This window comes from Microcaecilia unicolor, chromosome 3, assembly GCF_901765095.1.
Source record: "Microcaecilia unicolor chromosome 3, aMicUni1.1, whole genome shotgun sequence".
Lineage (NCBI taxonomy): Eukaryota > Metazoa > Chordata > Amphibia > Gymnophiona > Siphonopidae > Microcaecilia > Microcaecilia unicolor.
In genome coordinates, this window is record NC_044033.1 from 15,644,337 (window position 1) to 15,662,029 (window position 17,693).

The 17,693-nt window shown below is 48.9% G+C and overlaps 1 protein-coding gene across 1 annotated transcript in view; it reads right to left on the minus strand.

The window, feature by feature from the left end:
• Positions 1 to 17,693, minus strand: part of KIF6 (kinesin family member 6) — a 795,359-nt gene that overhangs the window by 365,903 nt on the left and 411,763 nt on the right. Inside the window, exon 12 of the mRNA XM_030195774.1 lies at positions 16,297 to 16,438. Coding sequence (XP_030051634.1) covers positions 16,297 to 16,438 — 142 coding nt within the window. The remainder of the gene's footprint in view (positions 1 to 16,296; positions 16,439 to 17,693) is intronic.

A 17,693-nucleotide genomic window follows, 5' to 3' on the forward strand; every position in this document is an offset into this window, starting at 1 on the left:
AACTGCAGAAAAGGCTCTCGACATGAGAGTGCCTGGAGCTCGGAAACTCTTCTGGCTGAAGTGATAGCCACCAAAAAGACTGCTTTCAACGTCAGGTCTTTCAGAGATGCCCTCGACAAGGGTTCAAAAGGCGGCTTCTGCAAGGCTCTTAGCACCAGGTTGAGATTCCACGCAGGCACCACTGAGTGCAGAGGAGGGCGCAGGTGATTAACTCCCTTGAGGAAACGTACCACATCTGGCTGCGAAGCCAGGGAAGCACCCTTCAGGCGGCCCCTGAAGCAAGCCAGAGCCGCTACTTGGACTTTAAGGGAACTGAGCGACAGGCCTTTCTCCAGACCTTCTTGCAGGAACGCCAGCACTGAAGAAATTGGAGCAGTGAAGGGAGAAAGTGAGCCTGCTTCACACCACGCTGCAAAGGTACGCCAAACCCTGGCGTAAGCAGTAGAAGTAGAGCGCTTCCTCGCTCTCAGCATAGTGGCAATGACCTTGTCTGAGAAGCCCTTCTTCCTCAGACGCTGCCACTCAATAGCCAGGCCGTAAGACCAAAGGGGGAGGGATCCTCCATCACCACGGGACCCTGATGCAACAGGCCCTGCTCCACTGGCAGCCGCAGAGGGTCGTCCACTGAGAGCCTGATCAAGTCCGCATACCAGGGACATCTGGGCCAGTCCGGACCCACCAGGATTATTCGGCCCGGATGCTTTGCCACCCGATCTAGTACCCTGCCCAACATGGGCCAGGGTGGGAACACATAGAGAAGCTCCTGTGTCGGCCACTGTTGGAGAAGAGCATCTACTCCCAGAGATCGAGGGTCCCGTCCTCTGCTGAAAAAGCGGGGCACTTGGCAATTGGCCGATGACGCCATCAGATCTAGGCTCGGCTGGCCCCAGCACTTCGTGATGTCCAAGAACGCCTGAGCCGATAACTGCCACTCTCCGGGATCCAAGGTATGGCGACTGAGAAAGTCCGCCTTGACATTCATGACTCCGGCAATGTGGACCGCTGACAGCTGTTCCAGGTTCGCTTCCGCCCACTGGCATAGATTCATGGCTTCCTTGGCTAGAGGGGCGCTCTTGGTACCTCCCTGGCGGTTGACATAGGCCACAGCCGTGGCATTGTCCGACAGGACCCGTACTGGCTTCAACGCCAGTACCGGGAGGAACTCCAAAAGCGCCAACCGAATAACTCTGAGTTCCAGGAGGTTGATAGACCACTTTGCCTCTGCAGGAGACCAGAGCCCCTGCGCTGTCCTTCCCAAGCAGTGGGCTCCCCAGCCCGTCAAAGAGGCATCCGTCGTGACGACAATCCACTCCGGGGTCACAAGAGGCATCCCTGCAGACAACTTGTCTGTCTTCAGCCACCAGCTCAGCGCCTTGCGCACTGCTGGGTCCAAGGGAAGGCGCACAGCATAATCCTCCGACACCGGAGTCCAGCGCTGCAGCAGAGAGTGTTGTAGTGGTCTCATATGAGCCCTGGCCCAGGGCACTACTTCCATCGTGGCCGTCATAGAGCCCAACAGCTGCACATAGTCCCAAGCCTGAAGCGGAGAGGCTACTAGGAACTGGTCCACCTGAGCCTGAAGTTTGACAATCCGATTGTCCGGCAGGAACACTCTGCCTACTTGGGTGTCGAATCGAACTCCCAGATACTCCAGGGACTGAGTCGGGTGCAGCTGGCTTTTCTCCCAGTTGATGATCCACCCCAGGGAGCTCAAAAGAGCAATCACCCGGTCCACAGCTTTGCCGCACTCTGCATAAGAGAGGGCTCGGATCAACCAGTCGTCCAGATAAGGATGGACTTGGACTCCTTCCTTTCGCAGGAAGGCCGCGATGACCACCATTACTTTGGAGAAGGTCCGCGGAGCAGTAGCCAACCTGAACGGGAGGGCTCTGAACTGGAAGTGTCGGCCCAGGACTGCAAAACGCAGAAAGCGTTGATAAGGAGGCCAGATGGGAATATGCAAGTACGCTTCCTTGATGTCCAAGGATGCCAGGAACTCCCCTGCCTTCACTGCCGCTATAACAGAGCGGAGAGTCTCCATGCGAAAGTGCCGAACTTTCAAGGCCCGATTGACCCCTTTGAGGTCGAGGATAGGCCATACAGAACCTCCTTTCTTTGGTACCACAAAGTAAATGGAGTAACGTCCCTTGCCAAGCTGATTTTCTGGCACCGGAACGACCGCACCCAGGCGGATCAGATTGTCCAAGGTCTGCTGCACTGCCACAGCATTGACCGGAGACTTGCAGGGAGAGAGTACAAACCCGTCTCTTAAGGGTCGGCAGAACTCTAGCTTGTAGCCATCTCTGATGACTTCCAGCACCCAAGCGTCTGAAGTTACCCTGGTCCACTCGCCCAGAAACGAGGACAGGCGTCCTCCAATCTGCACTGGGCCATGGACCAGGACCCCGTCATTGGGTACGAGACCCTGGGGGAGGACCGGAGAGCGCACCTCCGGGACGGCGGTCTCTGCGAAAGGAATGCTGCTTGGGGGAGAAGTTCCTCTTGAAGGAAGAGGGGGCAGAGGAGCCCGACTTGCCCGGGCGGTACCGACGGGCTTCCTGAAACCGTCCTCTGGAGATACCGGGGCGAGCACTGGCCCGAGCCCTGACCTCTGGTAACCTCTTGCCCTTAGACGTGCCGAGATCGGTCACAATTTTGTCCAGCTCGACCCCAAAGAGCAGCTTGCCTTTAAAAGGCAACTTAGCCAGGCGGGACTTAGAGGCGTGGTCCGCAGACCAATGTTTCAGCCAAAGCCACCGCCGCGCAGAGACTGTCTGAGCCATACCTTTAGCCGAGGCTCTCAAGACATCATACAGCAAGTCTGCCAAATAAGCCAAGCCCGATTCCAGGGCCGGCCAATCAGCCCTCAAGGAAGGATCCGAGGGGGAAGCCCGCTGCACAATCGTCAGGCACGCCCTGGCCACGTAGGAGCCGCAAACTGAGGCCTGCAAACTTAAGGCAGCCGCCTCGAAGGACGACCTTAAGACTGCCTCCAATCTTCTGTCTTGGGCGTCCTTTAGGGCCGTGCCACCTTCCACCGGCAACGCCGTTTTCTTAGTCACCGCAGTGATTAAAGAATCCACGGTAGGCCAAAGAAAGTCCTCCCGTTCACTTTCAGGCAAAGGATAGAGGCGGGACATAGCCCTAGCCACTTTGAGGCTCGCTTCCGGGACATCCCATTGAGCCGAAATTAAGGTGTGCATGGCATCATGCACGTGGAAGGTTCTAGGTGGGCGCTTCGTCCCCAGCATAATGGCGGAGCCAACAGGGGCTGAGGGAGAGACGTCCGCTGGAGAGGAAATCTTCAAAACGCTCATGGCCTGCACTAACAGGTTGGGCAAATCCTCTGAGCGAAAGATCCGCGCTGCAGAGAGGTCATCTGCTCCATCCGAGCGGGAATCCGTCTCCTCCAAGGAATCCCCAAAGGACCGTTGGGAGAACTCAGATACGCTGCCCTCATCTACATCAGAGGAAACAGAGTCCTCTAAGGCCTGGGAATCCACCCGATGGCGTTTACTTCCGGGGGCCTCAACCCCTTTATCGGACAAGGGAGAAGGGGCAGCGTTTTGCATAAGGAAGGCCTGATGCAGCAGCAAAATAAACTCGGGGGAGAAACCCCCCAGACTGTGCACTTCAGCAGCCTGGGCCACAGCCCTAGACGCACCCTCAACCGGCGCTCGCAAGAGCGGGGGAGAAACATGCTGCGCATCCAAAATGGCGTCCGGCACGACACTCTGCGAAGGAGCCGCGCGGGAAGAACGGCGCTTTTTAGCCGCTTTTTTGCCATCGCCCAAATCAAGGGCGGCCATGGCATTAACGTCTCCCAGCTCAAGGGCGGCCCAAGAAGAAGCCGTCCGAGCAGAGTGGCCGGCCAAGATGGTGGAGGCGAGCAGCGGGGGATGGGCGTTTATGGCGGGAAAAACCGCCGCACCGGAGGAAGACCCGGGACACTGACCGGCCTCCGAACTGACACCCAACAAGTGCGAATCAGACTTTAAGACCCCCGCATCCCCGCTAGAAGCGCACACGCGGTCTGGGGAGCGATCCTTCGCGCCCTCGCCCTCCGACGCCATAGGCCATGTGGAGATCGATCGGGGAACCCCCTGCCCGCTATAAAAAGGTAAAAATTACCTGCTTCTCGCTCCGAGCTGTAACGACCTGGTGTCCCAGTGAGTAGCTGCAATAAACGTTTAAATAAACGTCGAAATAAACGCCCTTAAGGACATCCAAAATTTTTTTTTTTTTTTTTAACGGAGCCAGCGGGAGGGGGGAGAAAAGGAGGGACCTGGCGCCACCAGGTTTGCACTTGCTCAAGAAGAGCCCTCAACCCCAGGTACTCAACAAAACCTAAAAATTAGGCTTGGAGACCTAGCCAGAGCTGCTGCTGTGTGTGACCATCTGCTGAGATAGAGAACATACTGGGGTTTCCGGCAGCACATGACCACATATAGGGAGGCAAAAGGATTGCTCTCTATCTCCACCTGCTGGTAGACGGACACAACCCACCAGTCTATGGATTGATCAGCATGATGATATGGAATGAAAGATTATCATTTTGGGAATGTAATACACAGAATGGAGTACGCAGAATCAAAACATTAAAGAGCACTGCTGGCTGATCAGTCTTCACTCTTTAAAAGCAGGCACAAGTAATTTGAATTAATCCTATAGCCTACTGGTAACTAATAACTCTCCTTAAAAAAGAGATACATTCCTGGGGATAGATTCTGCATATGGCACCTAAACAACTGTCAACGAAAAAAATAAAGTTCAGCGCTATTCTATAAACTCTGCTTAAAGTTCTTGCTCTTGGGAATCACGCCTAACTTTAGGCACAGCCATTTGTACCAACTGAAATGAGGTGCAAATCCTCACGCCACGGATCCCCTTCCTCCTATATAATACTTCTCACCTCCAACGTTCTAATCTTGCTGCCTCAGACCGTGGCTCCTTCGGAGTTGGTCTGCTAGGCTCCGTAGATCGCTGACGTCACTGGAAAGGAGACACCAGATTGGCTCGGCAATAAGGAGCAGGAGTAGGAGGGGTACGTCACTCGCAAGACAGAAGCAAGAGGCCCTGCCCCTGCTGCCCTCGCCGCAACACCACGCCCCCCCCAGGTATCCCTCCCTCCCTCCCAGATCCCCGAGTTTCAGGGTCTCCCTCCCTCCCAGTTCCAGGGAGGCACGATGACCCTGGAACCGTGAGCGAGGGTGGATCCTGGAACTGGGAGGGAGGGGGGACCCTGGAAGTGGAAGGGAGACCCTGAAACTCAGGGACTTGGGAGGGAGGGGGGGACCCTGACACTTGGAGGGAGGGGGACCCTGACACTCGGAGGGAGGGAGATACTGGGAAGGTGTGTGAAATATGCACGAGGCATTTTGGGGGGGGGGCTGTTGGATCACCTCAGGGGGGGTGGAGGGGGGAGCGGTGATGACTTTGGGGGGGGTGGAGGGGGGAGTGGTGGTGACCTCGGGGGTGAAGGGGGGACCGGTGGCAACCTTGGGGGTGGTGGCGGGGGGAGCGGTGGCGACCTGGGTGAAAACCTTGCTAGCGCCCATTTCATTGTGTTCAGAAACGGGCCTTATTCTATAACTAAGCATGTAAATTCTAGGAAAGGGAAATGGGACTTGATATACTGCCTTTCTGAGGTTTTTGCAACTACATTCAAAGCGGTTTACATATATTCAGGTACTTATTTTGTATCAGGGGCAATGAAGGGTTAAGTGACTTGCCCAGAGTCACAAGGAGCTGCACTGGGAATTGAACTCAGTTCCCCAGGATCAAAGTCCACTGCACTAACCACTAGGCTATTCCTGAACCGCTGAGGATTGTCCAATTTCTGCTCCTTCTTTTTGGACTCACACGTAAAATTTAGGTGCGGATCCATCGCTTAAATTTACATGTGTAACTGGTAATTAAATTCAATTCTCCAAAGACAAGCAGGCTGATATTCTCACAAGTGGGTGACGCCACGTCGGCCCCGGAGGATTTTAAAGCAAAATCTAAAAATCTCTTTTACGGCGTTCCGTCGCGCGAGCGATCGCACTGCGCATGTGCGCACACCTCTTCCCGCTCGCTGTGCGGACACACCCCTCAGTTTTTCTTTTTCCGCGTCTGAGGAGACACGGAGTTCGTTAGTGCTTCGTGTTTTCTTCAGGTCCTCGGAGTAAAATCTCTTTTTTTATTTTACCCTTTTGGGTGTTCTTTATTTTTTTCATTTGTACTTTTTTATGGCAGGCTCATTGTGGCTTATATATACAGGTACTTTTTGTACCTGGGGAAAGGAAAAGTTAAGTAATTGCCAGAGTCACAAGGGGCTGTGCCTGAAATGAAAATCAAAGCATATAAGCTTCTTTTTTTCTTTTTTCTTATTAAAAGTGCTGGTAAATTGTTATCTGTGGGCTCTCTCTCGCCAGCAAAGTAAAACAAGCCCACATTTTTAGGATCCATTTGTTAAAGTCACAAAATTCTTTATAACTTAACAAATGGCTCTCGAGAGCTCTGATAGCCTGCTCCAGCACACCACTGTCTTTAAGCCTCACAAGTGGTGAAGGTGTATGTCACAGGAGAAAAGCAGGAACCTAAGCAGGTGCAACCCTGGTCAGCCACTGAATGGGCAACCTGGTGACACAAAATCAGTGGTGTAACCTTTGAAGTGAGTCTCCACCCGCCTCGGCGCCTCCTGCTCTGCAGGTCATTCGGGTGCATCGGCGGATGTGTCTTGGGCCGGATCATCTCCCTGAGAAGTGCAAGTAGTGTCTCAAAGACGAGATGTATGCTACTTGCCAGGGATGCCCAAAGGAGATCAAATTTGGAGTACGACAGAGACCGATGCACGCTGGGTAGAGTTATGCATCGAGTGGGTCTCCACCTGCCTCGGCGCCTCCTGCTTGGCAGGTCATTCGGGCGCATCAGCGGGTGTCGGTACCATCGGTGCCCAGAGCTTTGCTCCCTCTGTTGTGGAGGTATCCGGGCATCAGACATCAGTCGGTGCCGAGAGCGTTGCTCCCTCTGTTATGGAGGTATCCTGGCATCGGACGTCGATACCATCGGTACATCGGTACCAGATGTCATGGTTACCATCGGTACCAGGTATCATCGGTACCAGGTATCATCGGTGCCATCGGTACCAGGTATCATGGGCACCATCGGTGCCGGGTATCATGGGTACCATCGGTACCATGTGTATCATCGGTACCGGGTATCATCGGTACCGTAGGTCCCATTGGTGCCAGGTATCATGGGCACCATCGGTACCGAGTATCATGGGTACCATCGGTGCCATGGGTACCATCGGTACCATGGCGGTACCGGGTATCATGGGTACCATCGGTACCATGTGTACCATCGGTACCGTCGGTGCCATCGGTACCGGGTATCATGCATACCATCGGTACCAGATGTCATGGGTACCATCGGTACCAGGCATCATGGGCACCATCGGTACCGGGTATCATGGGTACCATCGGTACCAGATATCATCGGTACCATGGGTACCATCGGTACCAGGTATCATCGGTACCATGGCGGGTACCGGGTATCATGGCTACCATCGGTACCGTCGGTGCCATCGGTACCGAGTATCAAACATCGGTACCAGGTATCGGTACCATCGGTACCAGGTATCATCGGTACCATGGGTACCATCGGTACCAGGTATCATCAGTGCCATGGGTACCATTGGTACCAGGTATCATCGGTGCCATCGGTACCAGGTATCATGGGCACCATCGGTACTGGGTATCATGGGTACCATCGGTACCATGCGTACCATCGGTACCGGGTATCATCGGTACCATAGGTCCCATCGGTACCAGGTATGGATGCCATGGGTACCGTTGGTGCCGGGACCATGTGTACCATGGGTATTATCGGTACCATCGGTCCTCTCTTTGTATGGTCATCTGGCAGCATTTCCAGATTCTGCCCTCGGTTTTGGTACCATGGGTACCTTCGGATACCATTGGTGCTAGCGCCTCCTGCGGCATCTAGCTTTTCACCTGGCATTACATCTCTTTCACCGATGCTGCCTCCGGTATTGGTGTTAGCAGCCTACTGGGTCGATTCTCCTTCACTGGAGTCGTCTGGAGAGTCAATTTCTCGACCCCGTCGTAGAGGTAACCGCGCCTCCATGTCGGACGGGTTTGAATCTGAGCTGCTCTGTTTGAGTAGTTAGCTCAATTCAATGATGGCTCATCTGATGAACATGAAAGTCATGGGGTTTTCTCTGCTGAGAATTCTCTAGATCTTCTATCTGTCTCGACACATTACAGTGGAGATTGTGAATCAGCCCAAGGCCCCAGATGCTCGAGGTCCTGGACTATCCATCTTCATCTGAGTCTTTTGCAGTGGATTCTGCTCTCAGAACAGATAGGAGTTCTAAGAACTTGCTTCGGCGCCCCCGGGGCCAGAGCATACATCCTTAGCCTAAAATCAAGTCCTGCCAGATCTTTACGAGCATTCCCACCGGAGTAGGCTAAACCTTTCACCAGATGGTCAGGTAGCACACGGTGTGTCGCAGGTTCCTGTCCAAGGGCATTTTCGACACTTGTAACGTAACATCTAGATTTCTGCTCTAGGTACAGTGATGCGCAGACTCTCATGACTGTGTGCCTCTCACCTGGAGGAGGAGACTCAGCAGAAAATTGTAGATATTCTGTGCATACACTTCCTCATCTCGGAAGTTCTTTAAAGAGAAGAGTAGTTTTCCTTGTGCCTTAAGGGGTCGTACGTATACTCCTACTTCTCGACAGCCGGTTCAGGTTATGCCTCAGCACGCTTGTTCTAGTCAGCGGCGTGCACCTAATCAGGCCCCTGCAGCTATTCCGCAGAAACCAGGGAGGGGTTTTTGACTGGCTCCAATTCAGCATAGCCACCATTAAAAAAAAAAAAAAAATGTCCGTACCGGCCAATCTGCCTGTCGGGAGGGTAGTTTAAATTTTCTCCACCAAAGGTGATTTCTTTTATCCTCCAACCGGTGGGTTTTTCAAATAGTCCGGTTAGGATACATTCTCATCTGGAATCAAACCTTCCACAATGTTCATTGGGAGCTTAATCCTTTAGCTTCCATCACAAGTGGGTACTTGCAGAGGAACTCTCTGCCTTTCTCAGCGCCAATGCAGTCGAGCCCGTTCCACAAGGGCAAGAAGGGTTGAGATTCTATTCCAGGTCCTTCCTTGTGGGTTGCGTCCCATCATAGACATAAGGGGCCTAAACAGTTTTTGGTTCAGGATGCTTTCCCTGGGCATCCTTCTTTCCATACTTCAGGAAAACGATTGGTTATGCTCTCTGGACTTACACACTTTGCGTCCAGAGTATGTTTTTCCTAGTGCCTGGCTGTTGTTGCAGCGTATCTTCATGGACTGGGAGTGCATGTGTTCCCTTAACACGATGATTGCCCGTCTCAACAGATTACAGCACAGTAAATATTGAGACTTCTAGGCACATGGCTTCTACAGTTCACGTAACTCCCATGGCACTTTTACACATGACATCCGCTCAGTGCATCCTAGCTTCCCAGTGGTATCAAGTTCAGGGTATCTAGAGGATGTGACCCAACTGTTCACCAGTTTTCGGAATTCCCTTCAGAGGTGGTTATTTCTCTCCATTTTGATTCTGAGGTGTCCCGTCCAACTTACTCAGTCAAAAGCTGACGAAGGTTGTATCCCTCCTGGCTATCCAACCAAATTATTTTAATTCAACCAAACAATCAGGTTGTGATGTACTCGATAACAAAGGAGTACTGGATCTTGCCCTCTGAGTCAGGATACCATGCAGATGTAGCGGTGGGCCCGCCAACGCAGCATGTTTTCTCCAAGCCACTTATCTAGTTGGCGAAAACAGCGGTCTGGCCGACAGGCTGAGCAGAATAATGCTACAGTCATGGTTGTTGAGCATGCCTGTAGTTCAAAAGATCTTCTGGAAGTGAGTTACCCCCTCAGTGGATCGTTTTGCTACTTAGTCCAATCACAAAGTCCCTCAGTTCTGTTCCAGGCTGCAGGTTCACGGCAGGCTTCCATCGGATGCCTTTCTCCTTCTTTGGGGGACAAGTTTTCTGTATGCGTATCCTCCCATACATCTGGTGGAAAAGACTTTGCTGATTCTCAAGCAAGATTGTGGAGCCATAATTTTGATTGCTCCTTTCTAGTTGCGTCAGATAGGATTCCCTCTTCTTCTGGAGTTGGAATGTTTTCCAGCTCTCATTACACAGAACGAGGGGGCACTTCTATATCCCAGTCTCCAATCTCTGGCTCACACGGTCTGGATGTTGAGAGTGTGGATTTCGTTGAGTCTTCCAGAGAGTGTCTCCCGACTCTTGCTTGCTTCCAGAAAAGATTTCACAAAGAGGTGTTATTCTTTTTCATGGAAGAGGTTTGCCGTCTGGTGTGACAGCAAGGCCCTAGATCCTGCCTCTTGTCTTATACAGACCTTGCTTGAGTTCTTTCTACACCTGTCTGAGTCTGTCAGTATTCATCTTCGTGCAATAAGAGCTTATCATCAACGTGTAGAAGGTTGGCCTTTAGCTGTCCACTTCATGAGAGGTTTACTTCTCCCCCAATATTGAGAGAATTCCTTGTATGTGTCTAGGGGGGATTATTTCTGTTGGGCTTAGCACCCCCAATAATTTTGACAGTTGGCTCTTATGCTTCGGTCAAAGCCCTTATCTCTCCTTATCCAGTATCTTGGGGTCTCAATGTCGTTTTCATCCAGCTGCTGCAAGCTCAATTCGGGCCACTGGATTCCTGCCATCTGAAGTATTGGACCTGGAAGGTCGTTTTCCTTGGTGGCTGTTCCTTCAACTCGTAAGGTCGGTGAGCTTCAGACTCTAGTAGCTCAAGCGCCTTACCTTACTTCTCATCTTAACAGAGTAGTTCTCCGCATGCAGACAAAGTTCTTACTAGCGCTGGTATCAGAGTACCAGCTGGTCCAGTCAATTGTCTTGCCAACATTCTTTCTCCCTCATCTTACAAGCCCTGGCGAAAGCAAGCTGCGCCCAGTTGTTTATTTCTTTTAATGCCAGTTGCTGTCGGAAACCGCACCATTTCTTCTTGGCTAGCAGATTGCATCTCCTTCATTTTTGTCCAAGCTGGACTGACTCTAGAGGGCCATGTCACGGCTCACAAAATTAGAGCCATGGCTGAGTCAGTGGCTCATCTAAGATCAGTCACTATTGAAGAGATCTGCAAGGCTGCGGTGTGGTCATCAGTCCACACATTCACATTTCACTACTGCCTTCAGCAGGATAGCCGACGCGACAGTCGGTTTGGGCAGTCGGGGCTGCAGAACTTATTTGGGGTTTAGAATCCAACTCCAACCCTCCTAGGCCCATTTTTGTTCTGTTCCAGGCTACACTCATTTAGATGTTTCTTCTTTTCAGGTCAATTTTTACTCTGGCCTCGCTGTTGCGAGACTCAATTGACCACTGTTTGTTGTGTTGTGTAAGCCTAGAAGCTAGGGATACCCCACTTGTGAGAATATCAGCCTGCTTGTCTTTGGAGAAAGAGTAGTTACTTACCTGTAACAGGTGTTCTCCGAAGACAGCAGGCTGAATATTCTCACAAACCCTCCCACCTCCCCTTTTGGAGTTGTCTCCTCCATCTTTTGGATTTAACTGAGGGGCGTGTCCGCACAGCGAGCGGGAAGAGGTGTGCGCACATGCGCAGTGCGATCGCTCGCGCGACGGAACGCCGTAAAAGAGATTTTTAGATTTTGCTTTAAAATCCTCCGGGGCCGACGTGGCGTCACCCACTTGTGAGAATATGCAGCCTGCTGTCTTCGGAGAACACCTGTTACAGGTAAGTAACTACTCTTTACTGCTAATAATTGCTTGCAGAACTAATTGGCTCACTATTCAATTAAGTTGTAGAGCAACTCAAAGCACCATACATAGTACAAGTTCTGAATAAGTTGAAGTCTCTTAAGAACAGATTGTTGAATACCTTTGTGTTGCCTATATATAAACTCGGGCCTGCACATGTGCACATCTTATAAAGTTCAAAGCCCTCCGCTCAGGTCAGATATATAAGCTGTATTCACGTAAGTTTAAGCACATATGAGGTAATTCTATAAAGAGGGTACCAGCATTTAGATGTCAAAAATGAAGGTAAATGACCAGAATACTGGCAGATACGTGCATAAATGCCAATATTCCTGCTGCATGCTAATCTGTAACACAGCACCCAAATGCGATGCGTGCAGTTTGCAGGTGGGCCTGCATGAGTAGGGCGCAAAGTTATGTACATAAATTATAGAATGCTATAATTTATGTTTTGTGTTCTGGCAATCTAGACACAAGCATTTACACTAGTTCTATGGATGGTATAACTCCAGACTCCGTTCCTTTTGTCTCGCCGCACCTTATGCCTGGAATGGGCTTCCTGAGCCGTTACGTCTAGCTCCATCCCTGGCCGCCTTCAAATCCGGGCTAAAGGCCTACCTGTTTGATGCTGCTTTTGACTCCTAACTTGTCACTTGCTCGTAACCTTTATCTTGTCTTCCTCTCTTCAATAGTCCCTTTCCCTATGTGTCCTTCTGTCTGTCCTACCCTATCCTTATTGGTTCTGTCTGTCTTTCCTGATTTAGATTGTAACCTCTTTTGAGCAGGGGCTGTCTTTTCTTCATGTTCAATTGTAAAGCGCTGCGTACGACTGGTAGCGCTATAGAAATATTTATAGTAGTAGTAGGTATAAGTGATCCCATCCAAATTATGCACCTACTTTCCTTTATAGAATAGGCTCCAAATAGATACCCTTTTATGGAACTGCCCTCATCTAATCCAAACAATTTTACAAAAGACTATTTTGTATGTAAAACATTGTTTTATGTGCAGAAATGTCTTAATATTACCCTGACTATATCCATAGGAGCCAACTTTTCAAAATTATTGGGGGTGCTAAGCCCAGTGGAAACAACTCTTCCCCGGACACATACAAGAAATTTTCTCAATATTGGGGGTGCTCAAGCACCCACAGCACCCACAGAGTCGGCTCCTATGAGTCTATATCTTGATTGTGACCAGCAGCAAATGAGGTGGACATAAGGTTCTCAGTAGTGGCCACATTACTTAGATTCAACCCTTCTGAAGTGGTCCATCACACAAGTTTCCAGCCTGTTCTCAGGCTTCAATTCTCTCATGTTTATGTTTTCTGATGTTTAGTGGGAGTTTCCCTAGAATGGTAAAGTGGCTTGCAGCTGGCTGCTGGACCTCACAGACACAGGCAAAGGGCTGTAATAAAGTAAAAGTAGAAGCTTTATTGGTCAACAAGTAATCAAAGCAAGACAGTCTATTCCAGGTAGAGGCTCACTCAGTGGCGTAGCCACAGGTGGGCCTGAGTAGGCCGTGGCCCACCCACTTAGGGCTCAGGCCCGCCTAACAGTAGCGCACGTTTAGCGGTAGCTGGTGGGGATCCCAAGCTCGGCCAGCTCAAGATTTCCCCCTGATGGTAACGAAAACGCTACTCTCCACAATAACGGCACCTGCGAATGCTCAGTTTTCAGTGCATGCCTGCTGCAGACTGCCAAGATGGAAAGAATTGTCTTCTCACCAGCTGAGATATTTTTTGGGTGGTGGTTTGGGGGGGGGGGGGGGGAGAAAACTTGGTACCCAGCCATTTCTTGCCTAGGCCCACCCAAAATCTGTTGTCTGGCTATGCCTCTGGGTTCACTTCCACCCTGGGCAACAACCACATTAGCATTTACTTCCTTCTCTCTTTAACAGTTCTGCCTTCTTCAGTACAATTCCAGTTACTCATATATAAATACAGGCCTGACTCCAACTAGAACACTCAGGACCTGGGTCTTTACAGAAAAATAACAGCACTCCTTTACCTTTGCAGTCTTCTCTTCCTTCTCATGCAATCCCTGGGCTTCTACAGGGTGTAAACCTCTGAGCTAGGATCACTCCTTAATTCCCTTGGACTCCCCCACAGGGACTGCTGCCCAGACAACACTTTAGGAAGGATTCCTTCATTTGGAGCCTCCCTCCAGGAGATCTCTCTCCTGAAGACCTCTTCCCTTGTGGCCTCTCTCATCCATTCTGCTTCAGGGCATTTAACCACCTCCCAAACTAAGCCCCAACCCTCTGACTAAGCTTCTGACGTGACAGATTAGTGCCACCTGCTGTAAGGTGGCTAAACTGCATTAATCCATGCTTTTGAATATGCTCTGTAATTTTGTTCTTTATAATAGTCTCTACCATTTTGCCCAGCACCAACATCAGATTTACTAGGGTGTGTTAACACAATTTACGGCAAACCAAGAAGCAGGGGTGGACCAAGAAATCTTCACAGCCAGGGATCATTACAAACACCTTTTATTCAGCACCACGGTAGTGACACTGCTCTGATGCTGTAAAAGGTGTCCTGACACACAGGAACAGGAGACAACATTGGAGGCCGGGCCCAGGGAATCTTGCCCACCCCCGCTCTGCAGCTCTATGGAAGAAGACCCAGAAGGATTCTAGATGTTGTTTGAGAAACCTGGAAAGAGGAGCCTAGTGCTGGGAGAAACTTGGTGGTGTATGTGCTCAGGATGCAGGAATGACTAAGAAAAGCAGGGGAAGCTGCAAAAGCCTGCTTGGAGAATGCCCAAGCAAGGCAATCCAGACCCTATAAACAGACAGCTGTCTAACGAGACGTTCAACCAGGGGACATGGTCTTAGTACTCCTACCCTCTTCTAAGAGTAAGCTGTCATGTGGCAGGGCCCGTTAACTTCCCTGGGTGGCCCAACCAGACAAGCTAACTAAGGCTAAAATCTTCCATGTAAACTTGTTAAAGAAGTGGACACCACTTGCTGTGGCAATAGTCTAAGATGATGACTTTGGGCCGAAAGTCTTGTCCCAAACAGAATCTCTTCAAGTCCCATTTGGGGATCAGCTCTTGGGTAGTCAGAAAATGAACTTGGAACAGCTGGTCTGCCAGAATAGAAAAGTATTTTCCAGCCTGCCGGCCCAGACGCATCTAGCAACTCATGACATCATCTCTGATCTGGGAGTGGTGGTCCGACAGCATCCGTATCGGATTCGCAAAGCCCATCAGCAGGCCACAGCAAAGGAAGCATCAGAAATGCTGAAATTGGGGGTGATAAAAGAATTCAGCAGTAACTGGTTCTCCCCCATTCTGTTAGTACCTAAACCAGATGGAAGTATGTTCTGTATAGGTTTCCAAAAGGTGAAAGAAAAATTGTTGAAGATTGAAAAGACAATGGAAAAAAACAGGGTTGTGCCAACAGAATTACATGGAGGCAAGCAGTAAATCTATACAACAGGACTTTAACTCAAACTGATTAACAAATTTGCTAGATCTCCTTGTCAGTTGGACTCTTGCCCTTCGAGTTATATGAAAACAGCTTCTTTACAATTTAAGCTTAATATTTATGAGTGGCTGTCAACTTTGTTATCACAAGGTTCTTTTCCTTCCTACTTGGATAACATCATTTTAACTCCTATCCTTAAAGACAAATCAGAATCTCAGGCAGATATTTCCTAAATAAGAATGTCTTAAGTTGTTTTATGAAACACGTATTATTAGTAATAGACAATAATAAGGTGAGTACCTCTTTATCTAACCATAATTTTTAACTTCTTCTTGTTCTTTAAAGATGGATAGGTAAATAGATTAACATTTCTGATAGATTTAGTAGATACCGAAAACGCAAAATGGTCCAGTGAATAAAAAGAAAAAAACCCCATAAATCACCTTATACGACAAACAGCAAAATTTTAAAAAGACTCTGCCCTGCCTCACCGTCAGGTTGTATGACAAGATCTGTAATTGCTATCGAGTAATAAAGTAGGTGGCCTGTTTGCGAGTCATAGCGAGTGTGTTTACTCAACTAGTTTCTGATAAGTGTTCATTCTAAAGTGTTTAAAGAAATGTTTATTTCTAACTTCATTCTAAGCTTACCTAAGGGCATTTGTTCATAACTTGGTCTTGGTTATTTCCATTTTCATTCGTGGTTATATTATTTTCTTGTAAATAATAAAGCTGCATTGTTAGTATATTTAGCACTTGTGTTACATTGTCTGTGAGTAAATCTGGGAGGGGTTAGAAATCAGATTTCCCCAGTTAGAGAGACGTGAGACTAAGATCATTCCAGAGTACTTTATATAAATATTCTTTGCATATCTCTACCTACACTGACCCATAGGAGGCAGTGTAATCATTGATTTAGTCTCACAAGGTGGAGGAAGAGGACTTCCAAAACAAGTACCTTCCAACTGTAGATTGATATTAGTGGGAAGAAATTCATTGTATGTTGCTCTGAGCCAGTCCTGTGTCTCTTATTGCTAAGGATACTGATTTCATTATCTCTCTGCTGTAGGAGACCTTGTAGTTTATCCATCTCTTCTTTCTTTACTGAAGTAGTATCAGCACTTTTTTCGGTAGTTTTTGCTGAAGAAAGTCTTGTGTCGTGGATTGCTCTTTCATTCACCAGTTGCTATAAAAGAAAAAGAACAAAGATATATTCCTCTCTTTAGGGTGCTGATTCACTCTAGCCACAGATTATTTCCCAGGGTTACATTAAAGGTGGACAATGGCAGAAATGTTCTGAGACTTCATAAAAACAAAGGCATAGCCATATTGGGTCAGACCAATGGTCCATCAAGACCAGTATCCTGCTTCCAACAGTGGCCAATCCAGGTCACAAATATCTGGTAGAAACCCAAATTAGTAGCAACATTCCATGCTACCAATCCCAGAGCACGCAGTGGCTTCCAGGAGGATTTCCACTTTCAAGTATGGACCTGGAACAGGACTTCTCAACCCAGTCCTCAGAACACGCCAAGCCAGTCAGGTTTTCAGGACACCTACAATGAACATGAATGAAATAGATTTGCACGGAAATTTATCTCATGCATATTCATTGAAAAATAGACTGGCCTGTTATGCCCTGAGGACTGGGTTGAGAAACCCTGGCCTACAAGAACCTCCTGCAATGATCCCTATTTGGTAGCATGCTCATTTTTATTCCATTTTTTTCAACTCCAAACACTTCAAGTAGGTATCAGCTCATTCTCATATCGCTTATTTCATATGGTTCAGCAGAACCTCACCAATTTAAAATAACTTAGAGGGTCATTTTCAAAAGTTATTTGTGTGGGTAGATAGTGATTTATGTGCATAAGCTGCAAAGGACTTAAATACAAAACAACTAGTTTTTCCTACATAAGCACACAACTGTGGAACACATTACCAAAAGCCTTGAAAACGACGTACGACCACCTAAACTTCCGGAAAGCACTAAAAACCAACCTGTTTAAAAAGAAATACCCTACCGATCCAACTTAAATGCCTAATCTCTGCAACACAACCAAACTAAAGCACGTAATGGACATAACACAACTCTTCCGTTCTCCGATTACCTAATGTGGCTGTGCCACATAAACTTGATCTTACCACAACATCACCCTGTATTTGTTCACACCGGAGCCTGCAAAGGCCTCTCCAGTACTATGTAAGCCACATTGAGCCTACAAATAGGTGGGAAAATGTGGGATACAAATGTAACAAACAAACAAATAAATAAATAAACTGTCCAGAAATTGCCTTCACTCAATACAGCTGGGAAAGTACATGACTTTCAGCCACATCTACTGGCAGTATTACCAGTCGCATGTTTAAATTGGGGAAGGAAAATACTGTGTCTTGACTGCATTTTGAAATATATGTGTTCAAAAGAGTCCACATAAAAA